This window comes from Perna viridis, chromosome 8 (genome assembly GCF_037379345.1).
Source record: "Perna viridis isolate PV_CMFRI_1.1 ecotype Kerala chromosome 8, ASM3737934v1, whole genome shotgun sequence".
Taxonomy (NCBI): domain Eukaryota; kingdom Metazoa; phylum Mollusca; class Bivalvia; order Mytilida; family Mytilidae; genus Perna; species Perna viridis.
Window position 1 is genome coordinate 36,656,990 of NC_142452.1, and position 18,762 is coordinate 36,675,751.

Here is an 18,762-nt window from a genome sequence, read left to right on the forward strand (position 1 = left end):
GATACCATAGACACTGTTAACTCAGCCTCATATCTTGACCCACACCTAGAGATCGATGGTAAAATAAAACTATTGACCAAAGTTTACGACACACGTGATGACTTTTCATTCAGAATTGTCAACTTTCCTTTCACCTGCGGCAACATCCCTTCAGCACCTGCGTATGGAGTGTTCATATCACAACTCATACGTTATGCCAGAGCTTGCCGTACATAGAGATGTATCGCACCAGACTTCTTACAGTTAGGCTTCTGCAACAGGGTTATGTTGCTACAAAATTGGAGTCATCACTACAGAATTTACATTCTTTTGATTTCCGCTATAATCTTGGTTCCCTAACTTGATTACTCTTTCAAGTGACGTTACAATATCAGCGAAAAGTTGTCTCTGTGAATTACGTTACATTTTTATATAATTATTTTTGCTAGAAGATTACTCGATGATCAAACATCTTATGTTTTGAAAGTACCAGAATTATTTTTTATAATATGTTAAACAATTGATCATACCAATTGTACCATTATCATTTCCTTACATGCCACTAACGATTTCTATATTTCTTTATATGACGTATATAAAAATGACACACTTAATAGATATGATTTTTTTAAATATTACTTGCCAAATTCTTTATGTTTAACCTTCCAATTCTGTTATGTGTTCCAATTAAAGCATGAGAAAGCCATGGATTATATGTTACATTGTTATAAGTGAATTACATTATCAAGTCGGTCATTCGCGTTAAGCTAATTATAAACATTCCAATTGGATTTGAATGCACAATTGTTTTCTATGTATCACCTTAAAGATATATGAATGGAAATAGGTTGCTAAATTGGCCTTCATCTTTTGCTAATTATGTTTCCAAAGAATAATAAATTTCATTTTGTTCTACTATTTTTTTACTAGATGTTATGAAATATAGAGTATCTTAAAAAAGATACCAATTTCTGAACAAAATATTTGTATCGTGTTGTTAATTTATCATTTATCTATCGAATGATATCATTTGAAGCACAGTTTTGAGTAATTGTATAATGAAACTTACTATTCAACATGGGTGTCCAGATGTAACGTAATTCACTTCCAAAATACACTGGGCATGTTCAAAACGTCCTACAGGAGGACATAAATCAACGTATCAAGAGCTATCAAATGAGTTTTCTTGCAATTCAAACATTGGGTTTTTTTTTAAAATTAAATCATTTGAATTGTTTTCGATATTCAAAATGTCTGTCCATTTTTCCGTCCCTATTGGGGTACTTTAACTGAATTTGATATACGGTGCGTTCCATTTGAACGACAGATTCATGTTCCATTATTGGTTTGTACCCAGTGGTTTGTCTCTGACGACAAACCAGAATAAACCGGAAGTAGAACTAGAGAGAGTTGGTTTGTACCGGTTAATAGAAAACAAGACAGGTTCTATGCTTCCAGTTTTTAGCCTTAGAGTCCGAGTTGCTAATTTACTTTTGTTAATTTAATGTGTATACATTATTTTGGGTATATTACGTTCTTTGTTGTGTGTGTCTGTTTTCCATGTCGGAACTTTGTCCCGACATACATTTTTTTTTATTTCCGCTAGAATCTCGGTTCCCATGATTATTCTTTCTTGTTTGGTTTTTGTTATTTTACTGTAGCAGCTGTAAGATTACATTTGTTTTGGGGAAATATTTTCTTTCATAAGAATGTGACCCAGGGACAAAGACCATACATGAAAAACAAACATACACAATAACGAACATAAAGGAACTAAAATCATACATACAAAATAACAAAAGCAAATGAGAATCCCCCATTGAACTCACTCAAATTTTCTATATTATTTCAGCTGTCGTATATCGTGCCTCAAGTGCTTTTTTATGATTTTGCATTCTCTTGGTTGTAGCCTTTTGATTTCTTACTTACCATGAATGAATCTATTCCCGTCACATCTTTAAATCCTGTCCACTTGAGTTTGGCCGATGACGCATCACTTTGGTAATGACTTCTGGCATTATACTCTGTCAGGGATCGTGGAAGAATCTGTACTTCAGCATATGTTGTATCAGGAGGCATATTGGATATCTTTACTCCATCAGTTGACAATGATGAATGTAAACCAGCCTTATTTCTACATCGTAATGTAACGTGAACCATTTGCATAAACAGCTTTTGACTGGGAAACACTTTTGCGATAGACTTTACATCGTTGGAAAGTTTCACAAATGCCTGGATTTCATTTCCATATGGCTGGTATCCTGAAATCCAAATTCATCAGTTACCAAACCCCAGGCCATGTATTATAACTCTAATAAAGCATATTTGCCGACTATAATTTGTGAAAAAAAACATATTCATGGCATTGTTTATTCTTTAACAAACATTATATTTATGGTATAACATGTACTTACCGACAGCCCATTCACAATAGTCGATGCCAGACTCCGAATCTCTAACGTCCCAGTTGGCTGTAATTATCTTACTTAACTGGGATGACAGATCAAAACCTGGGAAAGCATAAATAACAGTTATTAATTTGAAAATTCAAGAAAGTGCGTATGACATCTATATTTGAAAATCATAACCGGCAGTTATTTCTAGCTATAAAACCAACAATATTTTCATCATCTTATTCATGTATATCTATGTATATAATTTTCATTTATTCAAATGTACCTAATTACGTGTACCTCTATGTATGTATTTATTTATTCATCAATTGTTTGTGAAAAATCAACGAAAACAGGATTCGAACAGTAATCAACAGAATATAATCGAAAAATTACGACAAGACAGGGAAAATGAACACACAAAAAACCAACATGAAATAAACAAAATAACACGTACAAAGAAAAAAGTAAATGAGCAACCCGGACTTCACTAAACCTGGGAACATGGACAAGGTTCACTGGTAGGGTAAGCGCCCTCCTCTTTAATTTGTCGAATTAAATATAAATGCACTTACCTAAACCATCATTGATGAATAAAATTTCAGGTGGTGTGAGATCAACAAGAACCTCACCGGCATGAACCTTACTCCGCAATCCAGCTGCGTTGGTTGCTACAACTGTGATATGAATAACTGATGTATGAGCCAAAGTAACATTGTAGTTGTAAGCAAAATTTCGAAGACCAACGCTCTTAAATCCCTGGACCTCTGTACTTCCTTCCGTGTATCCTGAAATATTTTTTATTTAAATGTGATTTACAGTGAATATTAACAATAAACCATATTCAAATTAATTTGTTATGTTTAGCTATGAGATCTACCGTCAAGGTGCATATATGTATTTTTTTAACAGCAATTTGTTATTAACCATGTTTGAAAGAATGCTAAGAATATTTCTTTTGGAACTACGAGCGATAAAATATACAGAACAATTCTTTCCGCGGACGATAACAATGTGTTTCCATTTCCGTCTAAAGAACAAGCAATTAATTTTATGGAAGATTGGAGCTTAGTGTGCGATTTGATATACCAAAATGTAAGCTGACTTAATAGATAGCCACATGAGGCTAATATTTTACATACTAGTACTTGTTAACAATAATAGATCTGTGGAGATTGCGAGCGTTAGAAAGACAATAGGTATTAAATACAGATTAATAAATAACCGTTTTTACGTGTATCGTATCGTGAACATGCATAAATCGTGTCTATTTATAATGTTGGCGTAAAAGTGAGTTTATTGCATCGTGCTTTGTGCCATATTTTTTCTCATAATACCGCATATAATTGTCATTTCTTTATGTCTGTCAGAAATATTTCCTTTATTATTCTCTCTCCATCTTTTTTACCAATGATTTAACATAGAGCTGCATCATGAAAATAACACATATATAATTTGATTTAATTTTCGGTCCGTGTATCGTGTGGGTCGACTCGAGAGCAGTAGTCAAGAAAATCATCATAACATTATAACGTACCAACAGCCCACATGTAATCCACAATCGGACTTTCTGGATCCATGAAGCTCCATGATGCGTGTATTGACGACCATTGGTGAAGGGAAACGACATGGACATGAACTTGTTTATTTGCGCTGTCGTCGTCATAATTATGTAGTTCAATCTCCTGTATTTTCACATTATCAAACAGGAGACCAGTATTACCCGCCATGCTCCCGAGTTTGATGGAAACATCTGGTTTATAAGGACGGAAATAGAAAGTATGATGCTGCCAATCCACACTATCTAATGACGTGGTTTGTTTATATTGTTTCGTGTATATCATGAATATAAAACGTTGACCACCAACATCTACAAAGCCTTCTTTATTGGCAAGAACTTCACCATTATATGGTAGATGAGCAGTGACGAATGTTACTCGGTAAGATCTGTTGACCAGGAGACCCTTGAGTGTCTGTGAAACTTGACCTTTTACATACAGGAATGCTCTGCCATCCATAGCAACGTCTCTTTTAGACATAAATATCCTTACACAACTACCGACAGAAATATTCCAGTGAATTGGTTGTACATTAAATGAACTTGAACAAAAAGAAGCATTGTGCACTTCGTCCCAGTTTTTTAAAGCATCAGTATTGGAGTCTTCAAATGATGGGTTTGAAGCTATGTTATGTTTCAAATGCTCCATGTACGTGGGTTCTGGGTGGGTCGTGTCTATAGTTAGGCCATCTGATTTGGACATCTCTGATTTTTGTCCAGTTAGATCAACTGCGTAAACCAGACTTTTAACTTTTATTGCTAAAAACAAATATATCATAACATGATTATTGAAAAACAAATGCTTGAAATAGAAAGTTTTGTGGTCATACATATACACAGGCGATTCATTCTCAAATACCATGTTCTTCGTGTTGGTGATTTGTTGCATCATTTTTATTTTGTATCCAATAATTTCTTCTAAATTGCTGTTGATATATAATTATATAATCTTAATCAATGCTATAGTAATTAAACATGAGAATTATTTTTCTCTTATTGTACCTTGATATAGAGTAGAATCATTTAGAGTCCTAGATACTGATCTCTGAATCCCCACATTTTCCCAGTCTCTTATGTCGCATGTTCCGTCTGGCAAGGAGTTAGACTGTACACACCACATATAGTGCAAAATACCAGAACCCCGGTCCGAAAATCCGTTCCATGATGCACTAATAGATTCGGTATTGTTCTGGTAATTGATGTCATGAATGCCTAGAAAACGATTTAAGAATTAATTTTGAATTGCTATCTCCGACGAAAAAGGGCACTGAAACAATGCTATCTTGACATTTGTATTTTGGAAATCAGAAGTCTCAAGTCGTATCTTTGCGTATAATACCGTATGGCGGGTTGTTTTGGCAGGTTTAAAATGTGGCGATTTTGAGACAAAAATAATGTATAAATCTGCCTATTCTAATATTTGCGAATGTTCAGTTGTTCATTTAGTACTTACACTTTTAGTTAGCTTTTTGCGGAATTTAATTTGGCGTTTTATAAAAATCGAAAACAAAATACGTCAAAATTAGCACGACAAAAATTTTTACTGCTATACTGTACATCGTGTTGATATGTAAAAGTACCAATATAAATGATTACAAGTACCTGTTTAATACAGGTAACACAAATATCTCTTACCGATTCCATCATGGACTGTTCCTACAACTGGCTGTTGTAAATCTATCATAAAACCGTCCGACGTTTCGGTTGCATGAATACCAGACCAGCTGTAACCAACAACATTACTGTAAAATACTATCCCAGGTGTCAGAGGGACTCGGCTGATGTTAAATGCTGTGACTGTTGCCGGAAGGTCTAGTTCTATAGTATGAATATCATGCCCTAGGAAAATAGTATTTCTTTATCTGTAAGGTATTTTATATTTCTTTTATAAGTCTTAAGTATAGTTCTGCATAAAAGTCAGGCTGGGTGCGATTCATCATGTCATAAGATAACTGTATATATATATATATATATATATATATATATATATATATATATATATATATATATATATATATATATATATATATATATATATATATAACTAAAATCTATGTGCTTATATTTCCAGTGGGCAACTTTCATTTGCACTTTTATTTTTCAAGTTTACAGTTTCCATGGGCCTCATAAAGGATTTCCAATACGAAATATGTTTGTTCTCCTATATACTTTGAAATATTTTTAACTGGTTATAGTGTAAAAGGTCTGGCGGAAAATTTTTCCCATACTTTTCTGTAGTAGAACATTACGAAATTTTAAGTTATAATTTCTATAGCGGCCTACTTTTATTTGCACTTATATTTCCTAATGCGGTTACTATGGCGCCTACAGAAGGATTTGCAATAAAAAATGGAATTTAGAAATCATTAATCACCCATTATGACCCTCTGCCTAGTTTTCAGGTAGAGCCGGTCTTCAGTATATTATTTGCACATTATCCAACATTGAACTTCAAAAATATCTCACCAGAGGCTTCAACTGTTTTCATAATGTCTGTGGGGAAAATGATAATTGATGTGATGTGTCCTGTTTATCTTCATTTTTAAATTTTTAATGTGTATACTAAATTTATCATAATTATCATAATTATCACATTATTTAGGTTGTTTTCTCTTGTAATCTTTAAATAAGTCATATCTTGTGTATGCATGTTCCCGGTTTACTAAGAAAACTTTCGTATGGGTGCATTGTGCACCACATCATAGATGTTGTTTGGGGACTCTCAAAAAGTGTAAACAACTGAACAGTGGATAAGGCAATTTCTTAACTTATCAACAACAAAATTAATGTAAAGAAAATTTCTTTATGATGATTGGGTTCATAAATATTGTATGTTAAACCAAACTATTGGCATGAAAATGAACACATACATCTACATTAAATCAATAGAACTTTTGGCACAAAATTTAAATAATAATAATAAAAAAACCGAAGTAAAGGTGAATCAATCTTAAATTTTATTATTAAAATCATAATCTTTAAAACAAGATTAGCAACAAAAATAAACAAAAATCGTATTTAAAACCAAAAATGATCATAGTTTTTTAGATTGAATTTCTATTGCAGTTGATTATGTTCCGTATGAACAACTACACAAATCCTTACGTTAAAACGACCACATTTTGACACAGATCTTATAGGATGAATTTTAAAGATTTGAATTTAATAAAAATCGAAAATATTGTATATATACCTCCAGGATAGGTGCTCAGATAAACCATAAATCTTTCAATAATGTTGACGTCATCTCTAAATACGTTACTCCATCTTATTGTAAAAAGAGAATATGGTCGAAAAAAATCCACATCTTTTTTCCGGTGTCCTGGTATTTCTTCTACAACCTTGAAAACAACGGAAGTAGATTTCTTTTCTTAAATTCATTTAAAACCTCATAAAACCTCATGGTTCCCTTTATTACTATTTAGAATGGTAATACATTTTAAAAGGATCGGTGCATTTGAATAAACCTACATAGAAACCGGGCAGTATTTAAAATGCCATAACAGTTTTATGACAATTTAGTTTCTACTACACTGCCGGAATTTTATCGTTATTATCATGTCGTGTAGCAAAAGGAAAAGAAAAAAAGCAGATTGTTTCTAACCGAAGAACCTTTGATTTTGCGTCTAGATAGTTTTGATGACTGTACATGTACTCCATCTGTTCTGAAATCAGCATACGTGTCATCACTGTACCAAGCACGTATCACCATAGAATAAACTACATCAGGCTCTTTAAGGTATCTTCCTAACAGGTGATAAGATATAGTTTATGTATAGATTAAAATATGGTTCAGCTTCCATTAAAAATAGTGTGTAAAACAAGACATAAGTTGTAACGACGTAACATAATAAAATATTGTGACGGCATAACTTACTACTTATTTTACACTTACGTTTTTTTTTTTTTTTTTTTTTTTTTTTTTTTTTTTTTGACAGGATGTTTTTGTACGAGCTGCCCTTTTATAATCTAAAGTCACAACCTATAATTGGCACTGGCCTCTTAGGACCTCGTTTACATCTTATACACTTTATAATACAATAATTTTCATCGAATTGCAAGAAGCTAAATCTGAAAAAAATGCAACTAATTACAATCGTTTACCCTGTTTAATATTAAACACTGCTTGGTTTGATTGACCAGCGTGATTCCATACACTTTCTGTACCGGTAAAAATTCCCTGTATAGTTGCAGATTTTGTAAGTCCTGCAGTCCATTCATACCTAAATCATAAATTGTACCTTTGAATAGTTGTAATGCGTCTGGAATATTATTTGAAAAATCGCTAGACTTTTTTCACGCCATTTTTTCAAGCTCAATTTCAGTATTATGTTATAAGCTTTATATTTTCATTTTGATCATTGATGTAGACCCTGCACACAAATCATTTCAGACAAACACTGTTGTTAAAAATATTTTTAAAAAATCAGGATGTGTTTTAAAACCATAGAAAGATAATAACATGTTCTTATTTCTTTCATTAGTAAGTATCAGTTAATTCATTTTCAAATCATATGATCAAGATCGATAAAATATGTTTTTCGTTTTGCATAAAATAAGTCAGCTTCATAAATGAATGTTAATTGTTTGATCATACCATAATGGCCTTTGTCCTTGTGCTATTATTATATGCCATTTAGCAGCCAATGCAACATTTGAAGGAGTATAATCTACATCAGTAAATGGTGAAGTCGGTCGGACGTCTGTTATATCATAAACACCAATCAAGGTATCATTGTTGCCTGTAGTCAAATAAAGTAATGACTTGATTTGCGAATGATATTATGGATCCTTCCATCTTGTGATCATTGTGAAAAAGACGTGTTAAGTTCAAGATGAAAATAACGACATTGCAAGTATAGTTTATGCAAAACTAATGAAAACCGTGATATGACAACTAAAAATTGCAGGTTATATTATAAAGCTACTGTTAAAAAGTCAAGTGGCTGTAGTTGCATAAAAACTTGTTACGAAAATTTATATTCAAACTATATGATCATCGGAAAAAAGGAAAATGGTGTCACGTAAATCTGAAATAAAATTTCAGATGGCGTAGTTATATAAAATGTGTGTGAAAAATCAAGTGATATGATAATTTTTTTCAGAGATCAATTTTTTTGTTTTTAAATGGATAAAATATAAACGGAGTCTAAAATAACTGGAAGATAATTACAATTGCATCTATAAATGCTTCTATCAAAGTATTAAGTAGCTACCTTCATTAGTTGTATGTATAATTGAAACCCAATTTTTTATGGTATTTGTATAATTAATTTCAGACTGAAATTATTCTGTGATGACATTTCATAATCAATAAGACATAATTTAAAGTTTATTTGGAATGATCTTCACGGCGATAGTGTTCACAGCACTCACTTAATTGATATAACAAAATTTCAATTAACCATGTTGTATTCCAAAATGGGCTTAGTAGCATGTTGCATTTGATACTGATTTATATAGATCCATATCAGATGAGTTTGATATCCGCGATAATGTCGCCATCACAAACAAACATCCTCTTATAGGAAATTTGCCCGATATAGATCAAATCATGCATTTTTTCAAATTATTGCTATTAAGTGTAAACGCAACTCGAACAGTTATTTTCTTTAGCATCATTTTGCTGATCTCGACATAATTAACAACTGTATACCCAAAGGTATTGTATGCAAACTATCGGTAAAACACCGGTTTTTATTTTGACGTATTTTAAGATGCATAATGATAGGATTAATCCATACCAATGATTATAAACCAGAGAGAACATCATACATAATAATCATCTCGTGTACTACCTTTTGATATGTCTTGACATCTTTTTCCAATTAAGGGACATCTTTGGCCTTGAGCAGCACAAACACAATGACCTTTACATGTAACTGCAGAACAACGTCGTATAAGTTCAAGTGAGCCTCCAGGAATCAATCTGAACTGTGAGTGTACCATCATACTAGATAGACCAACCTGAATTATACAAAAGTTATGAAAACTATGTAGATTATGGAATAATGTATCCCTAATAACACCCTGTCATTTATGCCAATCTTATTGTTGCATTAAAGAGTAATCAAGGGAACCAAGACCAGGCATTTAAACAGACAAACACAACAATGAATATAAAGTAGCCAAACTTATACACAATAATTTTATAAAAATACGAATTAAAATCCCAACATGAATAATATGCTGAAAATATTCCATACATAGACTACATCAAATTATTAGCAATATCGTTCTTGTTCTTGATAACTGCGTACATAGGGGCTCATACCTTATTTACGGCCAATACACTGACAAACACGTGCTTATACATTGTAAGGTTCGTTACATCGATTTCAAAGGTTTGAACAAATCCCTCATCTTGTTCATCGGCCCCAGATTCACTATGTGTACATTCTTGAGGAGACCCAGCTACCTACGATAACAATGAACGAATTACATTGAGGTAATGGAAATTATTATCATTATATATAAAATCGTTATTGTTTATGGCAGATATATTTTGTTTCTCACTAGAACTTTTCTTTGTTAAACCACATTTGTTATGTCGGTGTTAATGGGCTAACCTTATTTAAATCATCTATCATATACTGACTGCCAACTGAAACATAATATTTGTCTATTCCTGAGTGGATATCGGTAAACCCAAGCCAGGACAACCACAGTTTGTAACGGGACCATGTCATCCAACCCTCAATATGGCGGCGTAAATTGGCTGCACAGTCCGTCTTTATAGCAAACATTCCTGTCAATCAAAAATAGATGAACAAAAATATGGAATGCTTCCGACACTTTTTGCTATGTATATGATTACCCTTGGGTCTTTTGGTCACCCCCTGTGCAATTATTTATAAAATAGCAGGACTTTTGTTGTTTTAAATTTAAAAGAGTAATCAAGGGAACCAGGTTATATCGGTAATCAAAAGAATGTAATCCAGAGACAAAGACCAGACATGGAAAGCAGACACACACAACAAAGAACACAAAGTTACTAAAATCATACATACAAAGTAACAAAAGCAAATGAGCAACTCGGACTCCACTGAAAACTGGGAGCATGGACCAGGTGCACCGGTAGGGTAAGCTATGTTAAAGTTATGATCATTTCTATCAAAGTGTGCAGTATTACACAGCAATTGTTGTGAAAGAACGTCAACGTTTTGAATGCATTTGAAAGTAAGGTTATTTGAAAATGTCTTCCATCATCTTTACGTCTGTACAATAATTTGATATGCATAGTTTTTACATCAAGCACCAACCCATATTATTTTTTGTCATATTTATTACACTTCATTCCCGATGTGATAGCAAAATTATGGTTCTAAATACCTGGCGTTGGCGGAGAAGAGTCTACCAATATGCCCAAACTGTTGCTCTCGCTACAGATTCTAGCCCCATTACAAGCTATTAAATTCACTGTATAATTACAGCCGTCTTGAAGATCCACGCGGGAAAATGTATACTCTCTCATTATACCATTGACCTGTAATATACACAAGTGGACTTTTTTCTATAATATATAATAAAAATACCAATTTTATCAATATGAACAATACTGTGCATTCAACGGCGGCAAAACTTTTCAACTAAACACATGTAACTTATATCACGTGTGTAACAAACGAATTTTAGTTTTATGTCTTGCTAGGTCTCTTTTGTGAGACATTGCCATGTTATAAAAACAATACTGGCACAAGTAATCCTCATTATTTTGATATGACCAGTTCCTTTTTATTAAATGTAAAAGAAAACGACAATCTACATCAGTTTAAAGCAAAGCATAAATTTGATATGCATTTGATTGTCGCTAAACTACTGTTAAAATACATACCTTTCATTTCTTTTTGTATAAAGAAGAGCGCGCTTTCCAATCATTAATGAAAAACACTGAAACCCCATACATTCCAAATATCTTACTCAAGACGGAAGATGGATCTAAGCGTTTTATAAGATATGATGTTGAAAACTCTGATAAGCATGTTATTTACCATTTTAGTGGTAGTAAGATAACGTCACTTTGAATTGATATGATTTTTGCCGGCTTGTTATGAATACCACCAAGCTAATATGATGTTCTGTTCTGAGCTTCATCCTGTATTTAATATGTAGAAAATCTTTTTATTTTAGACATATTCAATAAAAATATATACCTCGTCTTGCGAAGAATTAAAATGTCCGCCTTTGTGAGAGGATATTGATAAATATTGCCTTTGTATGTACGATTCTGGATCTTCGACCTTCCATTTAACTCTAATACTGTTTCTGAATACAACTGAATTATTCTTAATTGAACCAAGATCCGTCGATAAATACGGTGGCATGTGGATTGTTGGTGGAGTATCATCAACAATAAAACCGTTTGACGTTGCTTCTGTGCTAAGACCTAAATATGAAGTTCATGTATTATGTTACAATTTGATTTTTGATATAACATCTCTTCTGATAGGTTGACATTTTCTGCATTCATCATCTGAAAGACGTAACTTTATTCTGTTATTGTGACAACATACAAAGTATTACGTTTGTCTATTAATTTTAAAAAAATGAAATATGTGTTTAAATAAAAATTTAGTAGGAATATCACATTTTACAAATCATATTTAGATCAAACCTGCATAGTTATATGCTTTTATCGTAACATAAATCCGCTTTCCAAGAGGTAGTGAATTCTTTAAATTTGGTTCAACTAAAATATCAGTTGAAGTTAGAAGTGTTGATTCAATAATATCATCTAGACCAGGTTGAGTACCAGCTCTCCACGTGAATTTATCCAACCCTGACTCCGGGTCTTGAAAACTATGCCATCTAGCTGAGAGGTAATTCCTTAATTCAAATTTGATTGAAATTAATGTTATTCGATGAATATCAACAATCAATATCTGATATAGCTCAGTTACATAAAGGCCATTTTTTTTCTTTTACTGTTTTTGTTGAATATCCATGGCTACTCAATTTCAGTATGTATTTTCCTTAGTAAATTCAGTGTATCGTTTTAACAAATTTCTCTATAGGCTGTTGTTTGTTCCTCTCGTGACAATTCATCAAAAACATATCGCGTGTTATATAGTAATTTTGTGTTCTACATAATAGCTAAGGGATAGTATTTAGCATTTCCCATGTAATGGAAACAAACTATGACCAGATACTTTTGGCAAAACTTGTATTAGGTCGGGAATTTTACCTCATTGACTGATATTCGATATCGTATACATCAATCCCATCTAAAACAATCCCTTGTGTTGGTGGACTATCATCAATAACAACACCATCTGATGACACTGATGTACACAGATCAGCTGTATTGCAGGCTGTCACTGTTGTGTAGTATCGGATCCCTCGACCGAGGTTCATATCATATAAAGTGAAGTCTGCAAAATAATATGTAATATTGCAAATAAACTAACAATAATTTAATTTTCTCAATATACAAAACAAAAACATGTTCCATTAATACAAAGCTGTTCTTTCACTTTATCTATTTCAAGAAAAATAAATGATTTTTTTTTTTTCATTTAAGGAATGTAACTTATAGCTGAATATATTGTCTTTTATAAAGAACTTTGGTTAGATTTTTGCAGGATAAACCACAAAGTTACATCGCGTTTAATTTAATATTTTGACAAAACTATGGTGAATGTATATTAATTTATATCACCTGTACCGGTCCGTCCAACAAAAAATTGCGATCAATCATCGATCACCGATCAGTTTACAATCAGTCATCGATCCGTCAAGCCGATCCATTTAACCGGTGAATGCATCACGTAATCACAGAACGGTCAACATATTTTCCAGATTTCGTTGTTTTATTTGTCAATTTTACACATAAACATAATTCAGTAGATTAAACAGCAATTAACACTTTTATTTTACAATCGTTTTATTTTTAACAGATCATCCGTCATTTTACATAACAAAACTGCGATTAGATCGGTCACCAGTCATCGTTTATCGTCCGTAAAATCGTTGCGGGGATCGCATAAAATTAACTTAGTATAACCCCGAATGAAGTTTAAAGTGTATACTTACTTTTTGGTGTTCCAATATCTTGATTACTCAAAATATCATTGCATTTTGCGCATGTACCAATACTGATATAGTAGGTTTTTATTGTTGAATGAGGATCATAAAATCCTTCCCAGTAATTAGACAATTTGTTCCTATCAAGCTGATAATCAATATCATTAGGATAACTTAGAATCTGGTCTGGACTTCCATCAAACACATGACCAGGATATGGCGGTGACATTTCATAAATGTATGCCCACGATGATGCAGTGCTTACCAAATTTGCTCGATTTATTGCCTGAAGTTGAAATAAGTAGAAATGTTTTATAGAAATTTTATATTTTAGGAATTAAGAAAAAAAACTATTTATTAGTATTTGTGAGTTTCAATTATATTTTAACCTTCATAACGTGCATTAAAATTATGTTATATCAATTGCACAAAACTATTGTATATATGATCACTGAATAAAACACAACATTGGTAACAAAAGCGGTGATATTACCACGACCTGGACGTAAGCCCTGTGTCCAACAGTAGTGATTACACCATGTTATGTATCTCACCGGCTGAAGATAAATAGTGTATTTAATGTATAAGTAATATACTACCTTAACTGTAATAAAGTAAGCATGACCATCATGTATATCAAGAGATCTGTCCTCAGCCGATATACCACAGTCAAGTGTTGTCTTAGTAAAAGGAATAATGTCATCATGTCCTGGACGAGAACCAACAGCCCACAGATAGTAATCTATACCACTTTCAACATCCATGAATACGTCTCTCCAACTGTAATAAGTTATAAAATTATTTTAAAAACTATAACCTGACATTCAGTGTATGTAATTATTATGGATGCTGCCACGTTTCGCCACTTGAATATTACATGATAGATTCAAATTTCGAATACCAAATTTGCATTGGACATTACATTACCGTGTACAGACCACTAATATAGTATATACAGACATGACAAACACGAGCCACCGTACGTATTTATATTGAAATAAGTATTCGTTCATATATAAGTATTTTGACGATTATTTGTGATTAACTTTCTAACGGTTTTGAATGTAGAATTCTCAAATTTTGCTCCCCCATTAAATATGTACAATTATGACACCTAAAATTCACTATGCGTATTTGACAATCATTTCGAGAATCATTGATCTCAAAACGCTTAAACGCATAGAATCTAAGAAGTTTTAGACACACTGTTAGCTTATTTACTAACCAGGCGTCGATCTCATTCATGTTAGAGAGATGTCTTCCTTTAATTGATATTGGTTCTTCTGAAATTTCCGGTGGTGACATGTCTATCTTCACAGGGTGAGAAATAGATTGTGAACTTCTACCGACGAAATCAATACCTAAAGAGGAGCATTCAGATTTACATTAAAAAAATATTATTAATTTACACGAACTGTTAAACTACTAAGATCTAAATGCAAATGACTGAAAAAAAAATTTCAACTCCCAACATGTTTTAGGTTAGACCTGGGATTAGTATATAATACCTTACCTATTTTCATAAAAGGGCGTAATTCTTCTTTATTCATTTGATGAAATTTTCGATTATGAATATTCTACCCAATCATTAAAACTTCTTGGATACATAAACAAAGAATTGGAAAAACATACCAGCATGTTTAAATGACTACTCCTAGAAACATTTCAGTACATATTTTGTACAGTTCCGTATAAGATGCTGCAATTTGGGGCAGGTGAATTTGTTAGACGACGAATTTGTAAGCTAGAGTGGATATGCCCTTTTAGTGTTGTTTTAGTAGGCTTTGGAATACTTGTCTGCGGACAGAGTTGTCTAATATGTTTCGAAATCGGAATTTCTCGGCCGTTTTCATCATACTTCTTTGTAATAGGAATGTCCAAGTAGTTTCAATTATCACTGATATAATTATTTACTTCCTGTCAGATTAAAAGATCATATGTTAAACTCATAAAGATTACATTTATGAGAAAATTTACTTCTTGCGCGTCTATATTTTACTTGATTAAAAATTACTAAAACATATTTATATACCTTTAACTGTTGCAAAGTACTCGTGTCCATTTTGCAGTCGAAGACCGTGTGCAGTAAAATGATTGACTAGACCAACAGATTTGTATTCTGCTATATCTGTAGCTCCCCATGTCGAACCTAAAAAGTAAATTTGTTTTCATAGTTAATATGGTAAGAGTAATCAAGGGAACCAAGATATAGCGGTAATCAAAAGAATGCAATCCAGGGACAAAGACCACACATGGAAAACAGACATACACAACAAAGAACATAAATAACTACAATCATACATACAAAGTAACAAAAGCAAATGAGCAACTCGGACTCAACTAAAAACTGGGAGCATGGACCAGGTGCACCGGTATGGTAAGCGTCCTCTGTTTTTTCTAGAAACACCCGCCGAGTTGCTTATACAAAGTAAAGTCCGAGGTAGACAAACGAGGAAAGGAAAACTATGACCCGTTGAATAAACCAGATTTCATGGTGCAGATGGAAACACCATAACGATCCACGAGTTCATGATGACGACAATAAAACTTCTGTAGTGATGACTACAATCTTGTAACAACATAACCCTGTTCCAGAAGCCTATTTGTTAGAGTTCTAGCGCGATACAAAAAGTCTGCGTAGTTTCTGTAAGCTCTGGCATAACGTATGAGTTGTGATATGAACACTCCATACGCAGGTGCTGAAGGGATGTTGCCACAGATGAAAGGAAAGTGAGAAGTCATTACGTTTGTCGTAAAGTTTGGTCAATAATTTTTCTTTACCATCGATTTCTAAGTGTAGGTCAAGATATAAGGCTGACTTCACAGTGTCTGTAGTATCCTTTATCTAAAGTTCTTTGTGGTAGATGCAATGTATCCAATCCCCGAAATTAAGATTGTTTAAAGATAATACGTCATCTATATAGCAGAAAATGAGATTAAAGGATCTAGCCAAACGATATTCTTTCTTTCGGATCAGATTAGCTATAAAGTCAACCTCATAAGAGAGAAGGAATAGGTCAGCAAGTAAAGGAGCACAATTTGTTCCCATTAGAATGCCGACCGTTTGTTGGGCAAATATGTTGTCGATTAAAAATTCCAGCATTTTGTAAACATCTTCCACTGTGTATTTGGAAGATGATTTGGAATTATTTCTTACAAAGTATGAGGAATCTCTGCCAAGAACTATATATTTGTATCTGGGTGTACCATCTTTTTTTGGACGATGTATAATGTTTTTAAGTCAGAATTTCAACTGAGTATGGGGAAAAGAAGTATACAGTATTGAAAAATCATAGGTTTTAATGCTATTATATTCAGATAATAGTCTTGAGCTGATTGTCTCCAAAATTTCTTTCGAATTTTTTAGGATCCACATTGAATTAATACCACTACGGGAGTAACAAGTGTTGTGGTAGGACTGCAGACCCTCTTTGACAGTTGTGGGTATATAGAAGTTAAAAGTTTCGAAAAAGGTTTGGTGATACATTTTGCAGATTCAGCTATGAAACGTTGTTTGTATGGATTCTTGTGGAGCTTATGAATCCAGTACATAAACGGTAAATCACAATCATCGTCCTTGGCAGAGAGACCAAAAGACGATAGCACAGATTTATGGTTTTCCACAATCTCTTCTTTGGAGAGTGTGGTAGCAGTATAGGTCTTATCACGGCTATTATTTTCCACGTCTATCTCTGATAATAAACATTGGATTAAAACGTTTTGCAGACAAAAACAATGTTGTTTTGGGCTATGTCTGCTGGTACAACAACATACTTGTCATGTATAGTAGACAATGTTTTTGCTACACCGAGGTCTTTGAAAACCGATGTAGCCTTGGCACTCATTGACCTACTTATAACTTTCATTCGTTTCAAAATTAAAGACCTCAGGGCCTTTAACCACTCTGAAAGAGAATCAATGTCTTCTTGTTCTCGATTTATCCATTTTCTTGCATAGTCCTCGACGGCATCCATAAGAACTTTAAAGTTATATAATTCCAATTTATGGACCATTAGAAGGGATATTACGTAGAGATTCGTTTCCGGTGATGGTTAAAACTCCCGTGACGACATGACCAGAAGGACCATATTTGAATGGAGAATTTTTGCAAGAACAGTCAGTTGGTTTAGCCTTGAAGTCCTCAATCTCGAGGTTCTGCAATAGCCTTTTATAATTGAAAATTTTGGATGCAATGGGTGAAGTATAGGAATATGAAATAATTGGTATGGATTTGTCTTTGAAATATAGGGGAATTTTGTTGGTAACGTTTTTGTGATGGGGGATGTTAGCCAAATTAATTGCATCTATACCTTTGTTAACAAACGGTAGTGGAAGAAATGATCGTTTTTCTTCATCTTGACTTTTCACACAGACTGGTTTAAAGAGTCTGTGGAAACCAATATCCAAAATGATGGCAACAAGTCTGTACAATGATGAGGTGGGGTCAGAAACAGGAGTGTCAAGACTTGTTTTGTAAAGGGAGTGTAGTAGAGTGAGTGGTATAGAATAAAGTTTGGTTCTAATGTGATGAAGTCCAAGAAGTTTTTGGATGAAAGAAGGAGACCATCTATGGAGACACCATGTAACTTAGGTGACTATAGTGTCGATAACCATGACTCCTTTCCCGTCTAGAATTTTATCAAATAAATTCATTACATTTATGCTATTGTTATGTTGGCTTGAAAGGTTGCCAATACGTTTGATAATGTCATTGCATCCGTAAGGTATTGCAGTACCTAGCCTGCTTATCCAGTACTCCTCTTTTTCCCTACGATAGTTTTTACTTAGAATGGGACTGTTCGTAGGATG

General features: G+C 33.2%; 1 protein-coding gene across 3 annotated transcripts in view; it reads right to left on the bottom strand.

Moving 5' to 3' along the window:
• Window positions 1–18,762, bottom strand: part of LOC148610368 (uncharacterized) — a 54,409-nt gene that overhangs the window by 5,515 nt on the left and 30,132 nt on the right. For 2 of the 3 annotated variants that reach the window (XM_088542894.1, XM_088542895.1), the window contains exons 30-50: window positions 15,986–16,102; window positions 15,179–15,314; window positions 14,553–14,733; window positions 13,963–14,239; window positions 13,115–13,301; window positions 12,545–12,756; window positions 12,084–12,316; window positions 11,263–11,416; window positions 10,500–10,678; window positions 10,205–10,348; window positions 9,729–9,897; window positions 8,528–8,672; window positions 8,035–8,153; window positions 7,535–7,677; window positions 7,124–7,271; window positions 5,566–5,769; window positions 4,933–5,142; window positions 3,910–4,689; window positions 2,948–3,160; window positions 2,394–2,489; window positions 1,909–2,240 (exon numbers count right to left, since the gene is read on the bottom strand). In XM_088542894.1, coding sequence (XP_088399020.1) covers window positions 1,909–2,240; window positions 2,394–2,489; window positions 2,948–3,160; window positions 3,910–4,689; window positions 4,933–5,142; window positions 5,566–5,769; window positions 7,124–7,271; window positions 7,535–7,677; window positions 8,035–8,153; window positions 8,528–8,672; window positions 9,729–9,897; window positions 10,205–10,348; window positions 10,500–10,678; window positions 11,263–11,416; window positions 12,084–12,316; window positions 12,545–12,756; window positions 13,115–13,301; window positions 13,963–14,239; window positions 14,553–14,733; window positions 15,179–15,314; window positions 15,986–16,102 — 4,379 coding nt within the window. Of the gene's footprint in view, window positions 1–1,908; window positions 2,241–2,393; window positions 2,490–2,947; window positions 3,161–3,909; window positions 4,690–4,932; window positions 5,143–5,565; window positions 5,770–6,304; window positions 6,424–7,123; window positions 7,272–7,534; window positions 7,678–8,034; window positions 8,154–8,527; window positions 8,673–9,728; window positions 9,898–10,204; window positions 10,349–10,499; window positions 10,679–11,262; window positions 11,417–12,083; window positions 12,317–12,544; window positions 12,757–13,114; window positions 13,302–13,962; window positions 14,240–14,552; window positions 14,734–15,178; window positions 15,315–15,985; window positions 16,103–18,762 lie in introns of those variants that run through there. The other variant, XR_015914815.1, reaches the window with a different exon arrangement.